At 39.3% G+C, this 21,348-nt stretch overlaps 1 protein-coding gene across 2 annotated transcripts in view; it reads right to left on the reverse strand.

The window, feature by feature from the left end:
* Window positions 1–12,600, reverse strand: part of PPA2 (inorganic pyrophosphatase 2) — an 87,192-nt gene extending 74,592 nt beyond the window's left edge. For both annotated transcript variants that reach the window (XM_032333059.1, XM_032333058.1), the window contains exons 1-2: window positions 12,376–12,600; window positions 321–385 (exon numbers count right to left, since the gene is read on the reverse strand). In XM_032333059.1, the coding sequence (XP_032188950.1) occupies window positions 321–385; window positions 12,376–12,556 (246 nt within the window). In that variant the 5' untranslated portion in view covers window positions 12,557–12,600. The remainder of the gene's footprint in view (window positions 1–320; window positions 386–12,375) is intronic.
* Between the last annotated feature and the right edge of the window lie 8,748 nt (window positions 12,601–21,348).

A 21,348-nucleotide genomic window follows, 5' to 3' on the forward strand; every position in this document is an offset into this window, starting at 1 on the left:
AGTTCTGAGCACAGTGCGCATAAGCACTACGAGCAGTCAATAAATCTTCACTATTATTCTCCCTCTTGCCATCCTATTGACAGTCCAGTCCTCTGAAGGCCTGGAGGAAGCACAAATCACACATCAGTGTTCCACAATCTTCCTCCTGGAAGGATCCTGTTCTCATACCATCTCTAATGCATGAAGGAGGCTTACAATCCCGTTACTGCAACTCTGCTGTCCTTCTTGACTTCCAATCTCATTCTTTCGAGATGCCTCCAAAAAGCATTTTGTGATATTAGAAATATATATTCCCCCCCAAAAGCAAGTGAAAACAATACCTCCGTTGAGTCCACCTTGAGAGGAATATCATGAAAGGGGGAAATGTAGTGACCAGCTACATTCTCTGCAAAGGGAAAAAACAGAAACAAAAATAAAAATACAGAATTAAAGCAACAGATTATCCTGTTCTTCAGAACAATTACATCCTTAATTACTTTTAAACTTTTTAAAAATGTGTTCAAAGATTTTTCAAATTAACCTTAACTCTGAATTTAAAGTTTATTTCAACTTTTAAAATTTATCCCAATATGATGACCAAAGAGAGTACATACAAATAAACCATATCTTGGTTTGCCAAAATAATCTACAGTTGACCTTTGAACAGTGTAAGTTTGAAATGCACAGGTCCACTTATACCCAGATTTTTTTTAGATACAATATAGTACTATAAATGCATTTTCTCTCCCTTCCGATTTTCTTAATAACATTTTCTTTTCTCTAGCTTACTTCATAGTAAGAATACAGTACATAATACATAAACATATAAAAATGTGTGTTAATCCACTGTTTTCGCTATTGTAAGGCTCCTGTTTAACATAAGCTATTAGTACTTAAGTTTTTAGGGAGTCAGAAGTTGTACACAGATCTTCGACTATGTGGTGGGCACGCAACACGCCCCTAACCCTCTCTTGTTCAAGTCAACTGTACTTTTCTCTGTAGCTTAAAACATCCAAAGTAGAAAAATGTTTAAAACTGACTATCACCTAAATATGAAAATCCTCACTTCTGAAAAGAGATTCTCTAGTAAGTGACTGGATTAAAACTGATGTCAATTTCCCTAGGACAAACCTAACAAGAGAATTCCCAATGTCTGTCTACAATGCACATGAACAAAGATGTAAAGGTCCTACCCAATTAAAAGAAAAACAAATCATTGTGTCCCACTCAGTGATAGGATGCTTATATCAAGGTAAGCTTAAAACAAAAATGAACTTTAGTCATAGAAACTATCTTATCTTCACTGCTTACTGAAATGCGTATTTTAAATACTTTTAAAAGTATATATTATTTAAATAAAATACAAGAACTTAATACACAGTTTTATTGGAACACACCTGTTTCCAAAAGCTGGGCTTAATAGTTTTTATTGTTTGCTTTTGTTTGTTCTGCTACACTCTCCACCGGGTCCCCAGCATCCAGGAAGTGCCTAGCACTCAGTTGGCATTCAATAAATACATCTCTATTAATATTTCCCACTTTAGTAATAGGGTAACTCCTGAGGACCCATTCACAGGGTAGGATAAAGAAGCGTACACAATGGCAAAGTATATACAATCTTGTTATTATCTACAAAGTTTTTTTTCATTAGTTAAAAACAGTAAATGGATAAATATACTCTGCTACATCCATATAATGGTATTTTGCTTGATGATGTATTAGTACCCGATAAAGAAGAATGAACTATTGATACACACAACAAAATGCATAAATCTAAAATGTTATCATGCCAAGTGAAAAAAGTTAGACTCAAACAGTATCATTTGGACGACATTCTGGAAAGGGCAAAACTACAGGCATAAAGAGCAGATCAGTGATTGCCAGGAGTTGAGGGCAGAGGGTGAAGGTGACTCAAGAGAGACCACATGGAAACTGTTCAGGCACAATGGAGTGTTCTGTGTCTTGATCGTGATGGTGTTTAAACCAATCTATATTCTTATCAAAACTCTTAACTATTCCCCCCAAAAGACTCAATTTTACTATATATAATTTCAAAAATAAATAATAAAAAAATAGGTTAAGAAAAACAAGTATTAAAGTACAAATGTAAGCTCTTGTTCCAATGAACAGTCACCAATCCGTGATTCCTAGCTTTAAGCCACAAAGATAAGGTAGTTTTGAGAAAAATACAATCCTCTGGAAGATTATGTCAATCATTACATTTGGGACCCATCACTATGATGGGAATTAACAATAATCTCTTCAAGCAGCTGCATAAAGCAAGGAACTCTGTTATTAAAATTAAGAAAGTATAGGAAATTTGACAGACCAGTTGGGCTGCCTTTATAATTTAGAATAAATGATACCTCTAGCACATTGATTTGTTGTTAAATTTCTCTAAAGCTCCATTGCTCCTGAACTGAGGACAAGCCCCAACAAACTTACTATGATTTAGAATGAAAGCACACTACTCAAGCCTGAGGAGAAAATGGGACTGTGATCATTAAAAGCTAAAGATTTATGAAGTGTGCTGAGGCAAATCGGGATCTAAACATGATATTCAAAGACTATGATAATGCCAATACATGGGTTTAAGCTGTTGTCTAACTTGCATCTTGGAAAGTAAAAAAAGTATTAGTGGGTGAATGGTCTGACTTAGAAAACCAATACCTACTAGCAGCCATATGAACCACAAAATAGTATAGATTAAAATGTACTAATGAAGAAAAAAGAATAGAATTATATCTGCAACAACAAAAATAAAATATGGCTTTAGATGTCAGATGATAATGCTTTGATTGGGAAATATACCAAAAACTCACGCAGAGCAATGAATACAGAGACCAAGAACCTGACTTCTAGTTACTGAGCTTGATACTCACTCAATTTCTTTGAAACTTAATTTTCTCAATTTTTTTCAATTGAGCAATATGTAATTTAGTTTGTAAAAGGTAATGCACTAGATACAGGAACACAAGTGATAAAAAGTAAGCTAAGCCCACAGCCAAGACAGGGCTTGTACTTCTTCATCTCCATCAGCACCACCTAGTAAGTGCAAAGACAAAGGAGTCCTCTTAGCATTATCAGAAAGCTCATCACTGACCTAATGCAGAAAGGGAGGATGAGACCCCATCAAGTTTTCTGGGGTCAGTGCTATTAGTACACCAGCATGCTCCACAGAGTGTTAAGACTCTCGAAAGCTGGATGTAAAAACAGGTGTTATCTATCCTGATCCTCAGTAAAATGGAAAGGGTAATCCATACTTTACACAGGAGACACAGACGGAGACACGAGGTCCATGCAGCAAGCGTTGGAGCAATGTGTGCCACTCCGTAAAGATGACAGAACTGAAGCACAGGATATAAATGGCCCCTTCTCAGAGCCTCAGAATCAATCAGTGATAATCCTGAGTTAGAACTTCAGTATTTGAAGCTCAGTCTGGTTGTTTCTTTAGATTTGAAACCAAGTTGTTGCGGCCAATTTGCTTTTTAAAGTACCTATTTTGGGGGCACCTGGTTGGCTCAGTGGGTTAAGCCTCTGCCTGCAGCTCAGATCATGATCTCAGGGTCCTGAGATGGAGGCCTGCGTTAGGCTCTCTGCTCAGCGGGGAGCCTGCTTCCCCCTCTCTCTCTGCCTGCCTCTCTGCCTACTTCTGATCTCTCTGTCAAGTAAGTAAATAAAATCTTTTTTTAAAAAAAGTATCTATTTTGCTGTTTAAACAAAGCAATCTATGTACATGGTTGACAAAATGTAGCAGTCTTCACCTCTCTCCAATCCAGATCCACTGTCAGAGCAAAATTTTTCACCTCTTTAACTTACTTGAGGTCTAGTAATTATCTACATCTCTCCAAATAATATATTTGTATGGTTAGTTTTTGCCTTACCAATTTTAGAAATTATCTATTGATTCCAATATTAAGAGATAAGTTTAGTTCATTCCACTCCCAATCTGTTCCTCTTAAATTCTTTACTAACCAATCCTTTTTTTTTTTTTTTTTTTAAGATTTTATTTAGGGGCGCCTGGGTGGCTCAGTGGGTTAAAGCCTCTGCCTTCGGCTCAGGTCATGGTCCCAGGGTCCTGGGATCAAGCCCCGCATCAGGCTCTCTGCTCAGCAGGGAGCCTGCTTCCTCCTCTCTCTCTGCCTGCCTCTCTGCCTACTTGTGATCTCTGTCAATTTGAAAGGCAGAGGCTTTAACCCACTGAGCCACCCAGGCGCCCCGTCTACTGACCAATCTTAACATTTACAGCTTTATTCCTTGTTCCACCAAACACACACAGTATTTGACTGTACTACCTGGTTTTTTATTTCAGTACCTTTATCCTTCTCTTAATTTTTATCTTCTGCACTTTTATTTTTTCATTTCAAGGTTGATAAATGTTCTATATTCATACTGAATTTTCTATGCTTTTCCTATTAGTATATTTTCAAAACTTCTCTAAAGATAGGAAAAACTTGGGAGTGTTTGTTAAACAGGTCTCTGATCTCCCATACCTAGGGAATCAGAATCTTAGGAGAAGTCTGGATAGATTTTTAGCAAATACCCACAAATACTTCTGAAGTAAGTTTGAGAAGCAGTGTCTATGTATTGATTTTTGGCCAAGTATAATGTTATAATTAAATTTCCTCTCCTGTTCAGTTTGTTTTGACTTGTGCTTCTAATTATGTTTCTTCCATCGTCAGTCATAATCATATCTATAAATTATTCAAATGCCTCACAGATTCCACAAAGACTATGGATTCTCTATACACAAACAACTCTCTTTGAAAATCTCTATCCCCTTGCTGCAATAAAGACTGGATGACTTTCTGGCATCCTAAGACTCTGCTTCTTTGGTCTCCAGCTCAGATCTGTCTCCTGGATCCCATGCATTCATCTCTTTTGGTTTACTTACTTGTTTTGCAGGAGCATATCCCTAACTTGTGTTCTGCAAGGAAGGATGCATATGAGGTAAATTTCCCAAGTCCTTAAATGTCTGAAATGTCCTTATTTGGTCTTCACCCTAGATTGATGCTTGCCTGGGTAAATTCTAGGAGGGAAGTTATGTTCTCTCAGAATCTTGAAGGTTTTAGGCATTCATTTGTGCTCATAAGTCAAGTATTAGTTTGATTCTCACTCCTTCTGAGGTGAGCTATTCTCCCTTCCTCCCCGGCCCCATCCTGAAGACTTTCAAGAACCTCTTTATAAAAGCCTCAGCTTTCTGAGATTTTGCAATGTATCTGGGACTCTGAACATTAGGGTCCTTAAATTCTTAGATTTCTTCTACCATCTCTTTGATAATTACCTCTCCATTCCTTCTGGCACTCTTATTAGTCAAATATTGGACTTCACAGATTAAGTCTTATGTCTCCTCTACCTCCTTTTTCTATCTCCTTGACATTTTGTTCTACTTTCTGTAGATTTCTTTACCTTATAACTTTTCTGGTAGATTTTTTTAGCTTATATTCTACCTTATATTCTAACTTTTCTCTATTAGTTTTCCGGGACTGCCGTAACAGATGATCACAAACCTGGTGGCTTAAAACAACAGATCACCTTTCGTCCCACTACACCACCTATGGAGTTCTTTGTCTTTACAATATTTGAAAAGGTCTGTAATTATGTTTTCTTCATAGCGTCCTCTTCCTTTTTAATATATACAAGAGTTTCTAAAATCTCAGAGGACATTTATTGGACTTCTTAAAAATCAAATTCTCTTCTACTTTTTCTTTTCTATTTTATTTGTAAGATTTCCTTAAATTCATTCATTCAATATTTACTGAATACATAAGTCCTGGGTATACAAATTCCCTCTTCTTATGGAATTTCTATGCTGGGGGGGACAGGTCAAGTATAGAAGCAATGAATAGGAGTATGTTCTTACTATACTGGGTACAATAAGCATCAAAAAGCAAAAGAATGACAGCAAGAAAGGAATGAATAAGGGAAGAGATAAAAATTTAAATGGAAAGGACAGGGAAGATCTCACTGATAGGTAATACTTCAGCACAGACCTAAATAAAGTGAGGAAGCAGGTCAAGCAGATTATCTAGGGAGGAACACTGCAGAGAGGCCAGGACAGCTGGAACACAATGATCAAAAGGAAGAGTGGCAGGTGACGAATTCAGAGAGGAAGTCCAGTATTAGTCACACAGAACCTTGTATACTGTGGTGAATATTTTAAGTTTATTTTGAGCGAAATGAGAAGTCACTGAGGTTTTGAGCAGAGCCTGGACATGATCTGACTTACATGTTAAAAGGATCAAGGTAACTTCTGTGTGGAAATCAGACTGGAGGGGTCCAGGGTGGCAGCAGGAGGAAGAATCAGAAGGCTACTACAATTGGCAGGTGGAAGATGGATTAAGTCGCAAGGGGGAAGTGGAGAGAAGTAACTCTCTTCTGGATACACTTCAAAAGCACAGCTGAAGGGAGAAACCACTGAATCTGAAGTGGGGTTAAGAGTAGGAAAGGCACCAAGAATGATTGCTGAGTTACTGGTTACAGATTTGAGGACAGAAACAAATAACCGAGCAGGCAGAGGAATCCAGAATCCAGGGTACTACACATGGTAACTTCGAGATGTCTCTGAGACATTTAGATGGAGACAACAGAATATGTTTACTGGATGTGTCAATCTTGAGTTCACAAAGAGATTCAGGCTGTTGCAAATCTGGGAGGCATAGACGGTATCTAAAACTGTGGGGCTGAAAAGCTCAATAGCTACAGTCAGCAAACTTTGGCCCACGGCCTGTTTTTACTAGTGTAAATAAAGTTTTCTCGGGCAAAGCCATATTCATATTTTACTCTCTCTGGTTGCTTCTATGCTAGAAAGATGAAGTTAAGTAGGCAGAGACCCTATGCCCTGCAAAGCCTACCAGTTACCATCAGGGCCCTTTACAGAAAACATCAGCCAACCCCTGCCCTAGAGAGAGAACAGACAGAGATGTGGGCCAAGTACTGAGCCCTAGAGCATTTCAAAAGACCAGCAAAAGAGACAGCTGGAGAAGCCATCAAAAGAAAAAAGTGTTGTCCCAGAGACAAAATGAAAAAAAAAAAAAAAAATGTTTCAAGGAAGACAAAGTGATCAATGACGACAAGTTCTGTTGATAATCCACATGAGATGAAAACTTAAAATTGATCATTATATTTGTCACATGCAAGTGACCATTGAGTTTGGTAGAGTAGCAGCAATAGCAGCAGGAGTGAAAGCCTGACTGATGGTGATCCTTGACAATTTGGTTGATATTTAATAAGAGACTAGAAAGACTGATGTGTACACGAGAAAGCCTTTTTGAAAGTCAGCTTCCCATGGAGACACAGGGGTAAGAAGTTGGCTGTTACACTGGGGGGTGGGCCGTAAACCCTCCACTGTCTTCAATTTCTGTAGAAGAAACCAGTCCACTCCACAAGCCCCAAGCCTCCAGGATAAACATCTATGTGCTATTCCATAATAAAACTTAAACCAACCCCCTACATTAAGCTCCACATCCCCCTCTCACTCTCTCTGCTATTGGACATTAACTCTGCACAACCACTGTGGGGTTCTGCACCTGAGTTTGGCTTCTTCTTACTCTACAGAACCCCCACAGCACATATACTTACACTGGGACTTCCTCCATGCTGTTTCATCAATAACAATACCTCCAACTGTTTTTCATGTTCTATATGCATTCTGAAATCTCCAGCTCTGATGGATCCTTCTTATTTGTTGTTTTAGGATTATCCTTTTTTATTCACTTATTATCACTGTAATAGGATATTCACTAGGAGGAAGATTAGACAAACAACTGCCATCTTATCTCAGTATTTTGCTTTGTCAAAAATAATAAACTAAGAATTCTGTCATGCCCATAATCTATACTGCACACGGTCAGACAGTGTTAAAACTTTACCTTCAACTAGACTGGAATGAGATTTTATTCTATTATTTTGTAAATTACCTATGTTTTTCTCTCATAACAGCAAGTTGTAGTAGGACGAAAGTTTATTAATGGTATTAGCAAGTGAGAAAATTGAATGGAGTACAAAACTTGTATTGGATAATATGCGTATACACCAAATAGCTACATGTATGCCAAGTACCATCATACGATTACAAATTATTACTAAAAACCATGTATAGAGATTCTTACTGGAAGTTCAGCAATGAAAAATACCAAATAGTTACAAGTAATTTTTCAATATTCACACAATAACCATTATATTCTATATGTTGTCTATAAAATTCTAATTCTGATAGAAACCAACTTAAAAAAAAGTTTTAAGAACTCATATATTTAAGACTCAAACACATATTGTGTGGATTATTCACAGGAAATTTTATTAAGTACAAATCTATGGTACAGTCAATGGCAGATTCCATCACCTACCACTCAAATGATGTGCTTAAAAAAAGAAAACCTATAGTAATTTCAACTTAAGCATATACTATGAATGATAAAACAAATTCACTGTTAAAGAATTGTACGATTCATTCTTACTCTAAATAAAAGCAACATGAATTACCTACAGCACAACGACTCAAAGTGAATCAGTCACCTACTCCATAGTAACAAAAATCCAAACTATGGAAAGCATAGCTTCTACTCATCTTTGAGAAAATGTTAAAAAAAAATAAAAGATTTTTTTTTTTTCCTTTTTTGTGAGAGTATGTGAGCAGGGGGAAGGGCAGAGAGACAAGAGACAATCTTAACCAGGGCTCCATCTCAAGATCCTGACTGAGATCATGACCTGAACAGTATCAATGATATCGAGTCAGAGGCTCAACAAAGTGAGCCACCCAGGTACTCCATGAATTTTCAAGTTATTAACAAAACAAAGACAGACCTGCAGGCTATCAAAGGAATATTGACATGCGGTGCTCTCTTTGGTCCCATATAAACAAGTCTAACATCATTATGATTTCACAATTCAAAAGACTGCAGGACAATATCCATTAAAACCAAGACTTGGGGGGTGCATGGGTGGCTAAGTTGGTTGAGGTTAATTTTGGCTCAGGTCATGATCTCAGGTTTGTGAGACTGAGCCCTGCCTAGGACTCCACACTCAGCAGGGAATCTGCTTCTCTCCGTTACTTTCTTCACCCTTCACAGACTATGACAAGAATTTTGGTCTTACATCCTGAAGTCAAAAGGAAAAAAGAAATGATAATATTAAATATTTACCATGCACCATGCGTGAGACACTGATAATCTTACACACTTGATTTCATTTAACTGTCACAAGCAATTTGATAATATCATTAGTACTATCAGTATTTTGCAGATGGAGAAATTGAGCTGAGGATGTCAACCAATGCCCAAAGATAGTCCAACTTGGCCTACAATCTAAGTGCTTTGATTACTAGTCTAAAACTGTTTCTCTGACACACTTGCTTTTGGAAGTTTCAGTTATCACCTCACCCAGCGCCTCCCCAACTGAATTCCATGAAAACTCCAGGATCATTAAAATGTTAACAATGTTCTAAGAAATATGGGCTCTGGGGTTCAAATCTTTACAAATTACTTTATATCAGAATTTCCCAGATCTTTAATATGCACACTGTGACTCTCAAAGAAGGTGATAAAATGGGAAGTGTTCTGCTCATTTATTAAAACATGAAGTGCTTTGTATAAAGAAAATCTAATAATAAACTATGGTATGTCTGTGTTCAACTCAGCACAGTTTGGAAAAATGACAATCTAGTCCAATCTCCTCTTTCCATGGTTTAATAAAATTGAGATACAGGTAAGTTAAATGACTCAGTCAAGGCCAACAGAAAGTTAATAAAAGGCCAGGGTTAGTACCAAGGAGACCTGATGATTCCTGCCAGGATGCTCTTTCCCCTATATCATCCCATCTCACTTCAGTACTGTTTCTACAAAGTCCAGTGCTAATTAAAAGGGGAAAAAAGTATTAAACCCATCATTTATTCGGATTCTCCTAAATGGCAGTACAGAGAAACCATTTACAGAAATAAAGCTCAAAAATGGTCTACCTCCCAGTGCAGTATTGTAGAGAACTGGAATATATTTGGAAATGATTCCACTGCAATAACGCTGAATAACACTTTTCAGCCAAGTAGTGCTACACTCTTGTTTTTCTTTGAAGTTATGTACAACTACATACTAGTACTTCATGTAGACACTGTCAATGCTCAAAATACCTAATTTGAGATCATCTTTATAAGAAGCAATTTGTTCACTGTTTTCCACTTCCTCCCTTACCCTAAAGGGGCTTTTCACTTTGTCCTACCCTGCCAGCAAGCAGGAAACATCCTGGGCCAAGGATGCCACCTGGCGTTTTAGACCAGGAACTGTTTAACCTGACATACCTTCCACTCAGTTTCTCACCACCTGGCCCCTTCCCCAAACCACACTCTTCCAGTTCTTGCCTTTTCTCTTCCTATCATTTACCCTAACTCAGTGAACACTGTTGGCATTCTAGTTACAGAAAAATCATGAGGTGAATACACTGTAGCTGAAAAAACACAGTGTAAAGTCAATACAGCCTTGGAAATGCCCTAAAAGAGACCCTGTCCAATAGAGAATGTTAAAATACCTAATATTTATCCAGTGCCTTCAGAGAAGATCCACACCAAAAAGGACCCTGAAGATCAATGCTAGGTCAACTGCATTATTTCACAGCTAAAAAAACACCCTGTAAGAAATGAAGGAATCACCTGCCCAAATAACAGTGAGAGTTCATGGAAGGCACAGGGTGAAGGCCTAGGAGTTGCCATTTCAAAAGCCAATGCTCTGTCAACTACCCCGTATGACCCAGGCTCCTCGAGACTTTTTGCTGTTAACATTCAAGTAAAATATTTTTAAGTGTTTTTATATTTTTTCCTTAATTACCTATACTGACACCATGACTCTCTCTGAAGAGCAGGGCCCGTAACTAAAATCTCCTCAGTGCCATGTCTAACTGTGTCTAGCACACTTGGTAAATACTTACTGACTTTCTTGGTCTATTGTGTACTTATTGCAAATCTAGAATATTTTCACCGTGTTATGTGTTTTGACAAGCTTTAATCTACTCAAAAACCTAACTGCCATTTCATAAGGCTCTGTGCCCCAAATTACCACATCATACATAACCTTCTGGAACACAAGCCACTCAGAAATTTGGGAGTTCTTGTTAAGAGTTCCTCTCCACCTGAGGAGTCTTGATTGACTAAAGAAGGATGGGAAAGGATATGTAGCATAGGGGGGCGGGGGGAGAGCAACCAATTTTGAAGATATTTTAATATTGGTTGCATCATAATCCATAAAGTATACTCAGTTTTCTCTCCCATAAAATACTCTTCGACCCTAAGTTCACGTAAGATAGTGTAAACATTTTTACAAATTACAGATAGCAATAATCACAGGTATTATTTCTAATAATTTATATTGTAGACGCTCTAATCACTTTAATACACACTTTATCATGAATTCTTACAGCCCTGTTTTGCAGATAAGAAAACAAAAAGCAGAGCAGGTAAAGAAACTCATGCGGGGTCACAGAGCGAAGAGCTGAAAAACCCAGGATTCCAGCTCAGATCCGAAAGCCCCCAAAGCTAGTGCTCCTATGAAATGGGCTTTACAGAAAAAAGTTACTACCTCTCTCAGGGCTCGGAAGTCATTAGGCATGAAGGCAACTCAACCAACCTCCCTATCTTCACCCCACAGGGAAATACGTGGGTGCAAAGAAAAATGAGAATAAATAACCGGGACCTGGGTCGTTTCCTGACTCAGCCCGGTCCGCTCAGTGCCCTGCAACTCGCTTTGCCCTCTGGGGCTTGTTCACTGTGAGAAGATAGGGCTGGCCGGGAGCCAACTAGGCTCTTGGTCGAGCACCGCATTCAAAGTGCAAATTTGTGAATATAAAATCGTGCTTCTGGGAGATGCTTCGCCAGCGTCTCCCCCACTCCACCCCCCAAAAAGACCCACTGGCCTAAGCATCTCCGAAGTTCCGACCGCCTTTCCAATTGCAGGAGGCCCTCACTAGGAGGAGCGCGGTTACGCCCACCGAGAGGGCCGGTCCGCTGGCGGACTCTGCCCTGCCCTTGCACAACCAAATTACCGGAACCCTGAGCCGCTGCGGGGCCCTGCCTAAGGCTTCGGGGCCGCGGCGCGGTGACCGCGGGGCCCCTGCGCCTCGGCCCGCCGCTGGGGGCAGGCGGTTGGCCGCGCCCGGGGCGATTCAGCGCGGCGCCACCGGCCGCCCACCACCCAGCGTCTCTGCGTTCCGCGTTTGGGGACTCACGGCGCCGCCCCCCTCGCCGACAGCTCCCGTGGCTCGGCGCGGGCCCCCTGCATGCGGGGAGGTGGCCTGAGCTGCTCGGCCACCACCGCAAGCCCGAAGGGAGGAGGGAGGAGGCCGCGTGGACCGCACAGGCCCCACCCCGAGCCTCCCCTGCTGCACCGCCCGCCGGGGGCCTCCCGAGCTACTTACTGAAGAAGAGGCGGTAATCGGGGGAGTAGAGCTGGCCGCGCTCCTCCGTGCGGTAGAAGGCCTGGGCCATGGCGCCGTGCGGCCCAGGCCCTGCACTCTTTCCCCGGGGCAAGCGGGCGGCGGCGGGGGGTCCCGCGCGCCAGCCCCAGCCGGTGCGCAGGAGCGGCAGCAGCGCGCGCATGGCGTTGACGGCAGTCGGGCTTCGCGCAGGGCGGCGCTGGGGGATCCCGGCCCAGCCGCGCGCCGGTGCCCCCTACTGGCTGGAGCCTTCCCTCCCGCCCGGGGCTTGGATTTCGATCCCGCGCCCTCGCCAGTCTCTGGCCAGGCCTGGAGACTTCGATGGGAGCCAACAGCGCCCAATAAATTGCCAGTGACGCGCGCAGTGTGTACGCTGTGTCCAGAGCAAGCCAAAGACGAGCAAGATAACATCCACCACCCCTGAGGAGCTCACAGCCACTTATTAATGCCTATATGCATTTATTCCTTCACTCATCCACTCAATATTTACTCTCATAATATTTTTATTACAGTGATAAAAATTGAGTGATTATTCTGTGCCAGGCACGTCTCTATATCCCGTCCAATGTAGAAGGCAAGCATTGCACACACAAAAACACCATGATGAGACATGATCAGACATCCTTGTGAAGATTTGACAGGTGACTTGTCAGGTAACCTTGTGAAGGTAACTTCTTCGAATGGTTACCTCTTCCGTGAGGCCTTTCCTATTTAACCCAACTAGAGATGATTTATCCTTTCTTTTTCTTACATTTTCACTTCTACAATGGCACTTGGTACCAGACCTATATGTTTGTGAACCTGTCCTGTTTTCTGTTTCACCCGAATCAACCCACTGTTTTGTTAATGAGCCAAACACTCCGGAATTAAGATTTAGTATCCTTAGGAGGGTGTAGCAGCATGCCCAGCCATTATAATGGCTCTTTTGTTGTGGAGTTAAGTTGCTCCTGGGAGTCCCTTTTACCAGATCTTTTTATTAGTATATGAAATTCTGGTTATCCACTTTCCAGGAAAACTTGCAGAAACATTTTCCGTAGGCAATATCTCCACTTCTCCCCATTTCAATTCAGATGACCTTCCTCCGCCTTCTCAAGATCACCAGTGACCTCCAGTCAATAGGAAGTTCAATTCTCACAATAAATCAGAATGAGAGAATCCAGAAGAAAGCAGTAAAAAAGATTTTCTCATGAAAACTTTTAAAGAAAATTAAGTATTGTAAGGACCTATTTAGCTAGAGCATGTCCATCCGGTTAAACAATAATTCTGTTGTTTAAAACTTAAACTGTCCCTGCCTCCCTTCCCCCAGGGGACTTACTTAAAAACAAGTCCTGGAAACCAGTCCCAGGTAACAAAGCCCAAATACAAGGGTGGGTCAGGCCAGGTGGAGACATCCGATGGGGGGGGGCACATACTGTCTCACTAGATATCAAGGACTATGGGCCCCACCCTTTGAGCACCTTTTGGGCGCCAATTCTGACCAAGGTGATAGGCTGGTTCAGATATCTACTAGGGTAAATTGTAATTCAATTAGTCACTTAATGTGTGACCTAACATGACTGTGCAGCTTTCTCTGTGTGTTACAATTTCATTGGCCATCTGTGCGTGGCCAGGCCCAACCACATGGCCTTTGCCCTTAAAAGCTAGTTTGTGAAGCAGAGAGAGGTCACCCTCTCTGTAAAAGGCGCGGCCCTGAACGTTGGGTTTGATTCTTGATACTTGGTGTGAAATAAAGCTTTGCTTGACCTTCGCTTTTTATCAGTCTCGCTCCTTTAATCATGGACCCATTATTGGGGGAACTTTCAGTATCTGTTATTCAATCCAAAAGTGAAAACAAAAATAGTAGCAATTTTACAGAAAGAGGCAAAAAAAGGTGCACATATGCTCTGCAAAAACTAAGTGAAAAAAAAGAGAAAGGCTTTTTAAAATTATCTCTTTAAGTACTGTAATAAAAATCGGGTTCTAAGTTACTATGCACAATGAATACGTAAATTCACGAAAAAGATAATTCTAACTTAGAATCCTAGCTCTTATAGCATAAGACAAACATCTTTGCCAAGATTATATTAATTTATATTAATTAAGTCTGATTATGGATCTGATTCTAGTCTAAACTAGTTTCTCTCTCTGTTCCATAGCTACAAATTACATCCTCTGGTTCTTAATTTTAACAAGATAGACAAGATTTTTAAAAATGGGTTGAAACCTTTACTTACAAAAATCTGCAAGCAGAAATTTCACCAAGATGGTTCTATATCCATCATATAACTTTATATAGAGATAATAGTACTTATATCTAAATGGTGGTTAGGATTTTTAATCAACATAAATGTCTGAAGGTAGATGATACAGGGTTTCCCATGTAAGAGAAACAAGTTATTTCTGTCTTGTTGGTCTTAATGTGTTTAATTTCCATTACTAAGATCCCCCTCCTAGCTCAAAATGGCTATTACAGCTCCAATCATCACACCCTCATTACACCTAGAAGGAAAGAAAGAAAGAAAAAAAGAAGATCCTAAAATGTTTTTGTCAACAGTGGTGGCTTTGTAATATGTAAGCTTGATTAGGCTAAACTGTAAGGGACACTCTCCCATTAAGTGTGGGGAGGGGAGATTTACTTTTGTGCATGTATCATAGTGGCTATATAATTTTGTTTCATCAAGTAGAAAAAAAAAGCTTAATTATTCTCTTAACCTTTGAAGTTCAGATGTTTCAACAAGATAAACCCTACTGAGACAATGTTATAGGCTAATTTCTAATGATCTATAGATTCTTTTTTTAAAATTTTTTTATTTTTTTATTTGATCCATAGATTCTTAGAATAAGGCCAAACCCAGCAGAATATTCTAGAACTTAAGGGGCTAGAGTTGTCCAGTGTAAGGCCAAAATCACTAGGCCTTTATAACCCCACTGATTGGATAAGGGCTTCCCTAGAAAGGGCATGATGTGGAAAAGGCAGCAAAGGCCAGCCCTGAGGAGGCTGACGACTAAAGCAAAGTCTTTCATTAAAGGTGGCACAAAACTAGCCTCTCCCAAAGCTAGGAAACTGTGGTAGAGATAGGAGTTGGAGCTAGAGAAAAATTAGGTTATCAGTGAATCCTAATACTGTTTCTGCTTTTAGCATTGGTAAGTATAATATAAAATCTAACTTGGATAGAGTTGTCATTTTCTGAAATGCTGGATTATCCCGCTAGAAAATGAAAGAATTTTGGAATTGTGGAGTAGTCATTTATGTGTGATATTTTGTAAAAGAAGCATATGTCTCTAAAATAGGTGTGACCATGTAACTCAAGTCCACCAATGGAACATCTAGGAACATTCCCTAGAAAAATCTGGTGTGTATATATACATACATGTATATACACACGCAATATATGTATATATACATATACATAATATTATTCTGTCATGAGCATGGAGGGAACTTGAGGGCACTAGGCTAAGTGAAATAAGTCAGACAGAGAAAGACAAATACTGCATGATCTCACTTAAATGTGAAATATTAAAAAGAAAAAGAAAAAGAAAGAAAGAAAAGTTGAATTCATAGAAATAGAGAAGAATAGTAGTTGCCAGGGACTGGGAGTTAGAAGAAATAGGGAGATGTTGGTCAAAAGTTACAAGTTTCCAGTCGTAAGTTCCAGGGATGTACTGTACACCATGGTAACTATAGTCATGCTAAGAGAATAAATCTTAGATATTCTAACCACAAATACATATAAAAAAGATAATCAGGTGATAAAGCTATCGAATAACATTATTTTGGTAATGATTTTGCAATATTACATGCATCAAGTCATCACACTGTACACCTTAAACTTACACAGTCTTGAATTATATTTCAATAAAGCTGGGGTGGGGAAGAGAGGGAGGCAGTTAGCTCATCCTTTACCTCTTCCTCTTCATCATTTCTTTACATTCTACCTTGTCCATGAGGATAAGGGCCATGTGCTGGACGAATGGAGCTCTGAGCTGAAAGAAGCTTGCATGCCAGAGGACTTTGTGGACCAGAGGGTCCAGATAGCTCCAGAATACATACATGGAACTTTTACATGAAAGAGATAGAACTATCTATCTTATTTAGCCACCGATATTCTTTTTTTTTGTTTCTGTTTTCTCTCCCAGCTGAATTTAATTCTAATTTTCATTTTCTTCTTCTAGCATAGAAAATATGTTAGGAGAAATTCTAACTGAGAACTCCCCTCTTTATTACCTGTATAATTTTATTCAAAATGTTGTAAAAGTATTACATGAACTGTTACTTAGGAAGTACTTAAATTAAGTTACTTGTATTAGAAAGAAAAATATAAGTTCAACTCTAAAAACCAACTGAAATGGTATTAAAAGGGAATTTTAGTTGAAACTTAAGGTAGGAAATCTTTGCAAAACTCATATCTAATAAAGAACCAGTATCCAAAATATCCTGAAAGAACTCTAAAAACTCAACAACAAGAAAATAAATGACCCAACTAAAAAACAGGGAAGAGCTCCAAAGAGATACCTAACCATAGAAGAGCTACAGATGGGAAATTAGAGTATGAAAAGATACTACATGTCATTTGTCATTGGAGAGATGCAAATTAAAGCGACAATGAGATATCAACTATACTCAGAATGGCTAGCATCCAAGACACTGACAACACCAAATGCTTCCAAGATGTGGAGCAACAGGAACTCCCATTAACTGTTAATGCAAACGGAAAATGCTACAGCAAATTTAGAAGACAGTTGAGCAGTTTTTTAGAAAACTAAACATACTCTTACCATGTAGCCCAATGGTCGTGGCTTCTTGGTATTTATCAAAATGAACTGAAAGCGTATGTCCACACAAAAACCTGCACATGATGTTTATAGCAGCTTTATTCGTAATTGCTCAAACTGGGAAGCAACCAAGATGTCCTTCAAGAGGTGAATGGGTAAATAAACTGTGGTCCAAAATAATAATAGTAATAATAATAATAATAATAATAACAATAATAAATGTGGTCCATCCAGCCTGTGCTAAAAAGGAAATGAGCTATTAAACATGAAAAGACATGCAGAAACTTTAAATGCATGTTACTAAGTGATTGAAGCCAATCTGAAAAGGCTATATACTGTATGATTCCAAATGTATAAATCCTGGAAAAGCCACAACTACAGAGACAGTAAAAAGATCAGTGGTTGCCGGAGGTTGGGAATGGGGGACAAATGAACAAGTAGAGCCCAGAGGATTTTTAGGGCAGTGAAACTGGCCTATATGATTCCGTAATGATGGATACATGTCACTATGAAGTCACCTTGGCCCTTCTAGCCTAGAACCTAGTAGACTTCCAGCCTTAACAAGCCCCTTAACCTGAGTGATTAACTAACCTTTCTTTGTACATCTATAGATCATGCATTTTTTCCTAGAAAGAATAGAGCCCTTCTGCACAACACAAAGCAGAAATCAAACCCTGTGGCACAGCCTCCAAGCACTGAGATAATGTCTGTAGCTGGTACTATTGAGTCTCTACAAATGTTAACTGCCCTAAATTCCTTAAAACCGCCTGGGCCAGGCAGAACCTTCAGAGTTGGCCATTGGACAGATCCTGTCTTCTCCCTAGGTGGCCAGCATCTTGAATAAATCCCATATTACTTTCTGATCAAAACTCATCTCTTAAATACTGTCTTTTTGAGCGACAGGCAGCTAGCTGAACTTGGGTTTCCATAACAATTAACCACTTCTCAAGATGCATAGAATATCAAGGCCAAGAATGAATACCAATGTAAACTAAGGAATTTAGGTGACAATAATGCATCAATGTGGGCTTGACTGTAATATAAGTACTACCACTCTGATGAGGATTATTGATAGTGGGGAATACTGTGCATGTGTGTTGGGTAGAGGATAAAAGGGAAGCCTCTGTACCTTCTTCTCAGTTTTGCTTGAACCTAAAACTGCTCTACAAGATAAAAATGACTCCAAGAGACTGAACATTTCAAAAATTTTGGAAACAATATCAAGTATGGTAATTTAAACTATGAAAATATAAAATTTTTTGTTATTAACTATTTTTCTTTATCATCTAATAAAAATCATGTTTTATTTTAACTTCCTAATAATGCCTATAAGAGTGTCATTACTACCTTAGGATTTGTAATGTTTGCTCTTTTAAAAAAAATATTTATTTATTTTTTAATTATGTTATATTAGTCACCACACAGTACATCATTAGTTGTTGATGGAGTGTTCCATGATTCATTGTTTGCATATAACATTTGCTCTTAACTTGAATTGCTGTTGCTTTAGCGTGGGCATAAAATGGTATATATGTAGGCTGTTTGCAAAATCATTAATCATTTTATGTCAGGAGGAAGTAGGTTCATCTGTGGGCATTCCATGGACAATTTTGCTCTGCTGGAGATTCTAGCATATCCTTTTTTATTATTATTGAAAATTTTTGTATCACTTTATTTTTAAGCAAGTGTCCTATCTAATTTTAACCTTAAACAATTTTACCCACCTCTTCCACCACCCCAACTCCAAAATCTTAATAGAAAAGCCTAAATGCTCAGAGGTCCTTTTCTGAAGATTTACTGAACACCTCCTTTGAAATATACATGTTTCCCACACATATAGCTATTAAGGAGCAACTAATTTTAGCTCCCACTTTGAAGGCTTCTTAATATAGATAGGTTGGGCTTCTGAATGAGGCAATAGTTCACTGGTAATCATTTTCCTCTTCATATTTCACAAATATCTGCCAAAACCATGCCTGTACGTAATTCAGCAGATTTTTTTTTTAAAGATTTTATTTATTTATTTGACAGACAGAGATCACAAGTAGGCAGAGAAGCAGGCAGAGAGAGAGAGGGAAGCAGGCTCCCCGCTGAGCAGAGAGCCTGATGGGGGGCTCGATCCCAGGACCCCGGGATCACGACCTGAGCCGAAGGCAGAGGCCCTAACCCACTGAGCCACCCAGGCGCCCCTCAGCAGATGTTTTTAGGAAAATTCTCAAGAAGATTGTTCAACTCAAATATTGGGACATAGCTCTAGTACCTTGAATCAAGAAAGTATACTATATATTTGATGCAAGTGCAAAAGAAATTGCCAATAGGTCTGACACCTCTGTGACCTCAGTCTTGGGTTCAGCCTTGAGAATGCCTAACAGTAAATTGTCCTTTTTTTTTTTTTTTTTCTGAAGTGCCATTGTTTCAAAGTTCTTTACCTGACTTTCCACCATCAGAAGAGTCCCTGAGAACAAATCTGTTTTAAAGCAAATTTTAAGCAGATACTTGAAGAAAAGCTTGGAGGGGGGGGTTGTCAACACCACAGCAGCTTGCATATCAGAACAAGCCAGGGGCTGGGCTGCAGAGGGCGGATTCCAGGGCCCATGTGTTCCTAAAGCCCAGAAGCCTCAAAAATGAAATCCCAGGTGCCCAAATACCGTGTTCTACCGGGAGACAACAAAAGGAAACAATTATCAAGATAGCTCCTTGAAAAGTCTACGCCCCTCCAGAGGGAGGGACCAGGAAACTTGATCACAGGATTTTACGGGTAATGTTTTGTTCTGTTCAGTGGAGCATGCTAAGGTATAAGATTTAGAGAGAACTGTGGAAAGATCTGAAGCCAGACTGGCTGGAAAAGCTGAAGGATAGACATTTGGGTGGGGAAAGAGAGGGACTTTGTAAAAGGAGCAGAGATTTAAAATGAATTGTAATGAAGTTTTGCTGTAGGTGTAACACTTTTCCAAGTGTTCTTTGAAGCTCTCAGGGACATCTATGCCACTGTGAAGGCTGCTGGAGTTAGCCTTGCGCTTAGAAAGATACAGGATACTCGGACTGGCCCCCACGCAATTCAGATACGTCAGAGTTACATATCTATTCAAACAGGAACACTTCCAGGGCGCCTGGGTTAAAGTGGGTTAAAGCTTCTGCCTTGAGTTCAGGTCATGGTCCCAGGGTTCTGGGATGGAGCCCTGCCTGGGGCTCTCTGCTCCGCGGGGAGCCTGTTTCCTCCCCTCTCTTTCTGCCAGCCTCTCTGCCTACTTGTGATCTCTCTCTCTGTCAAATAAATAAATAAAATCTTTAAACAAACAAACAAACAAACCAGGAACACTTCCACTGTATCAAAGAACATAGATATGCATTTAATGCTAGAGGTAAAACACGGAGTCTTCAGAGAAATGTCAAGATTCAGGGAGGAAACTTCGGGTCACATGTTCTCTGTGGGTCACTACTGCCCCCAGAGTGGCCCTTTTGAAATTTCCAGGGTGTTTTCCAATGTCACAGTGACTAATGCCATTTAGTGATGCTATACATGCTCCAACACGTAAGATAGCCCTACACAAGAAAGTGTTGTCCTGTGTTCTTCATTGCTCTGAAATGTCCCATCAGACATCAGTGCAAGTGTCTAATCTGTTTTCTAAAAAATTATGTCAGCCTAAAAGCTAATGAGATTTCATATACAACACAGAGAATTTTTTGCTTTGTTTTAAGATGTGTGCATGGTATTTGAGACTCTGATACTATACACTGTATTGGTCTACATTTCTAGCTCTTAATTCATGGTGATTCTATATAAGGATGCAAGCATATGACTATTTAATATGTTTTTAGTACTAGTGCCTGAGCATTTTCATATCAAAATACACATGATTTTATTACAAATTATTTTTCTTTTGTGTTTTATAAGATAGTTATTCATTACATTGATTTTTTGAAATTATGTGTAGTAGATTTTATTATCTATTAATTTCATTTCAAGAGCATAAAGACACTTTTATAAAATACTTCTTATTAAAAGAAAATATTAGTTTATCCATTCACCCATAATAAGAAATGAAGTTCTGATACATTCTTAGATGTATATCAAAAGCATTAATATGAAGCAAAAGATACTAGACATAAAAAGTCACATGTTGTATGATTTCTTGTATATGGTATATCCAGACTAGGAGTAAGGATAGGAAAAAACTAGTAGTTGTCAGAAGGGTGTAG

This window comes from Mustela erminea, chromosome 2, assembly GCF_009829155.1.
Source record: "Mustela erminea isolate mMusErm1 chromosome 2, mMusErm1.Pri, whole genome shotgun sequence".
Lineage (NCBI taxonomy): Eukaryota > Metazoa > Chordata > Mammalia > Carnivora > Mustelidae > Mustela > Mustela erminea.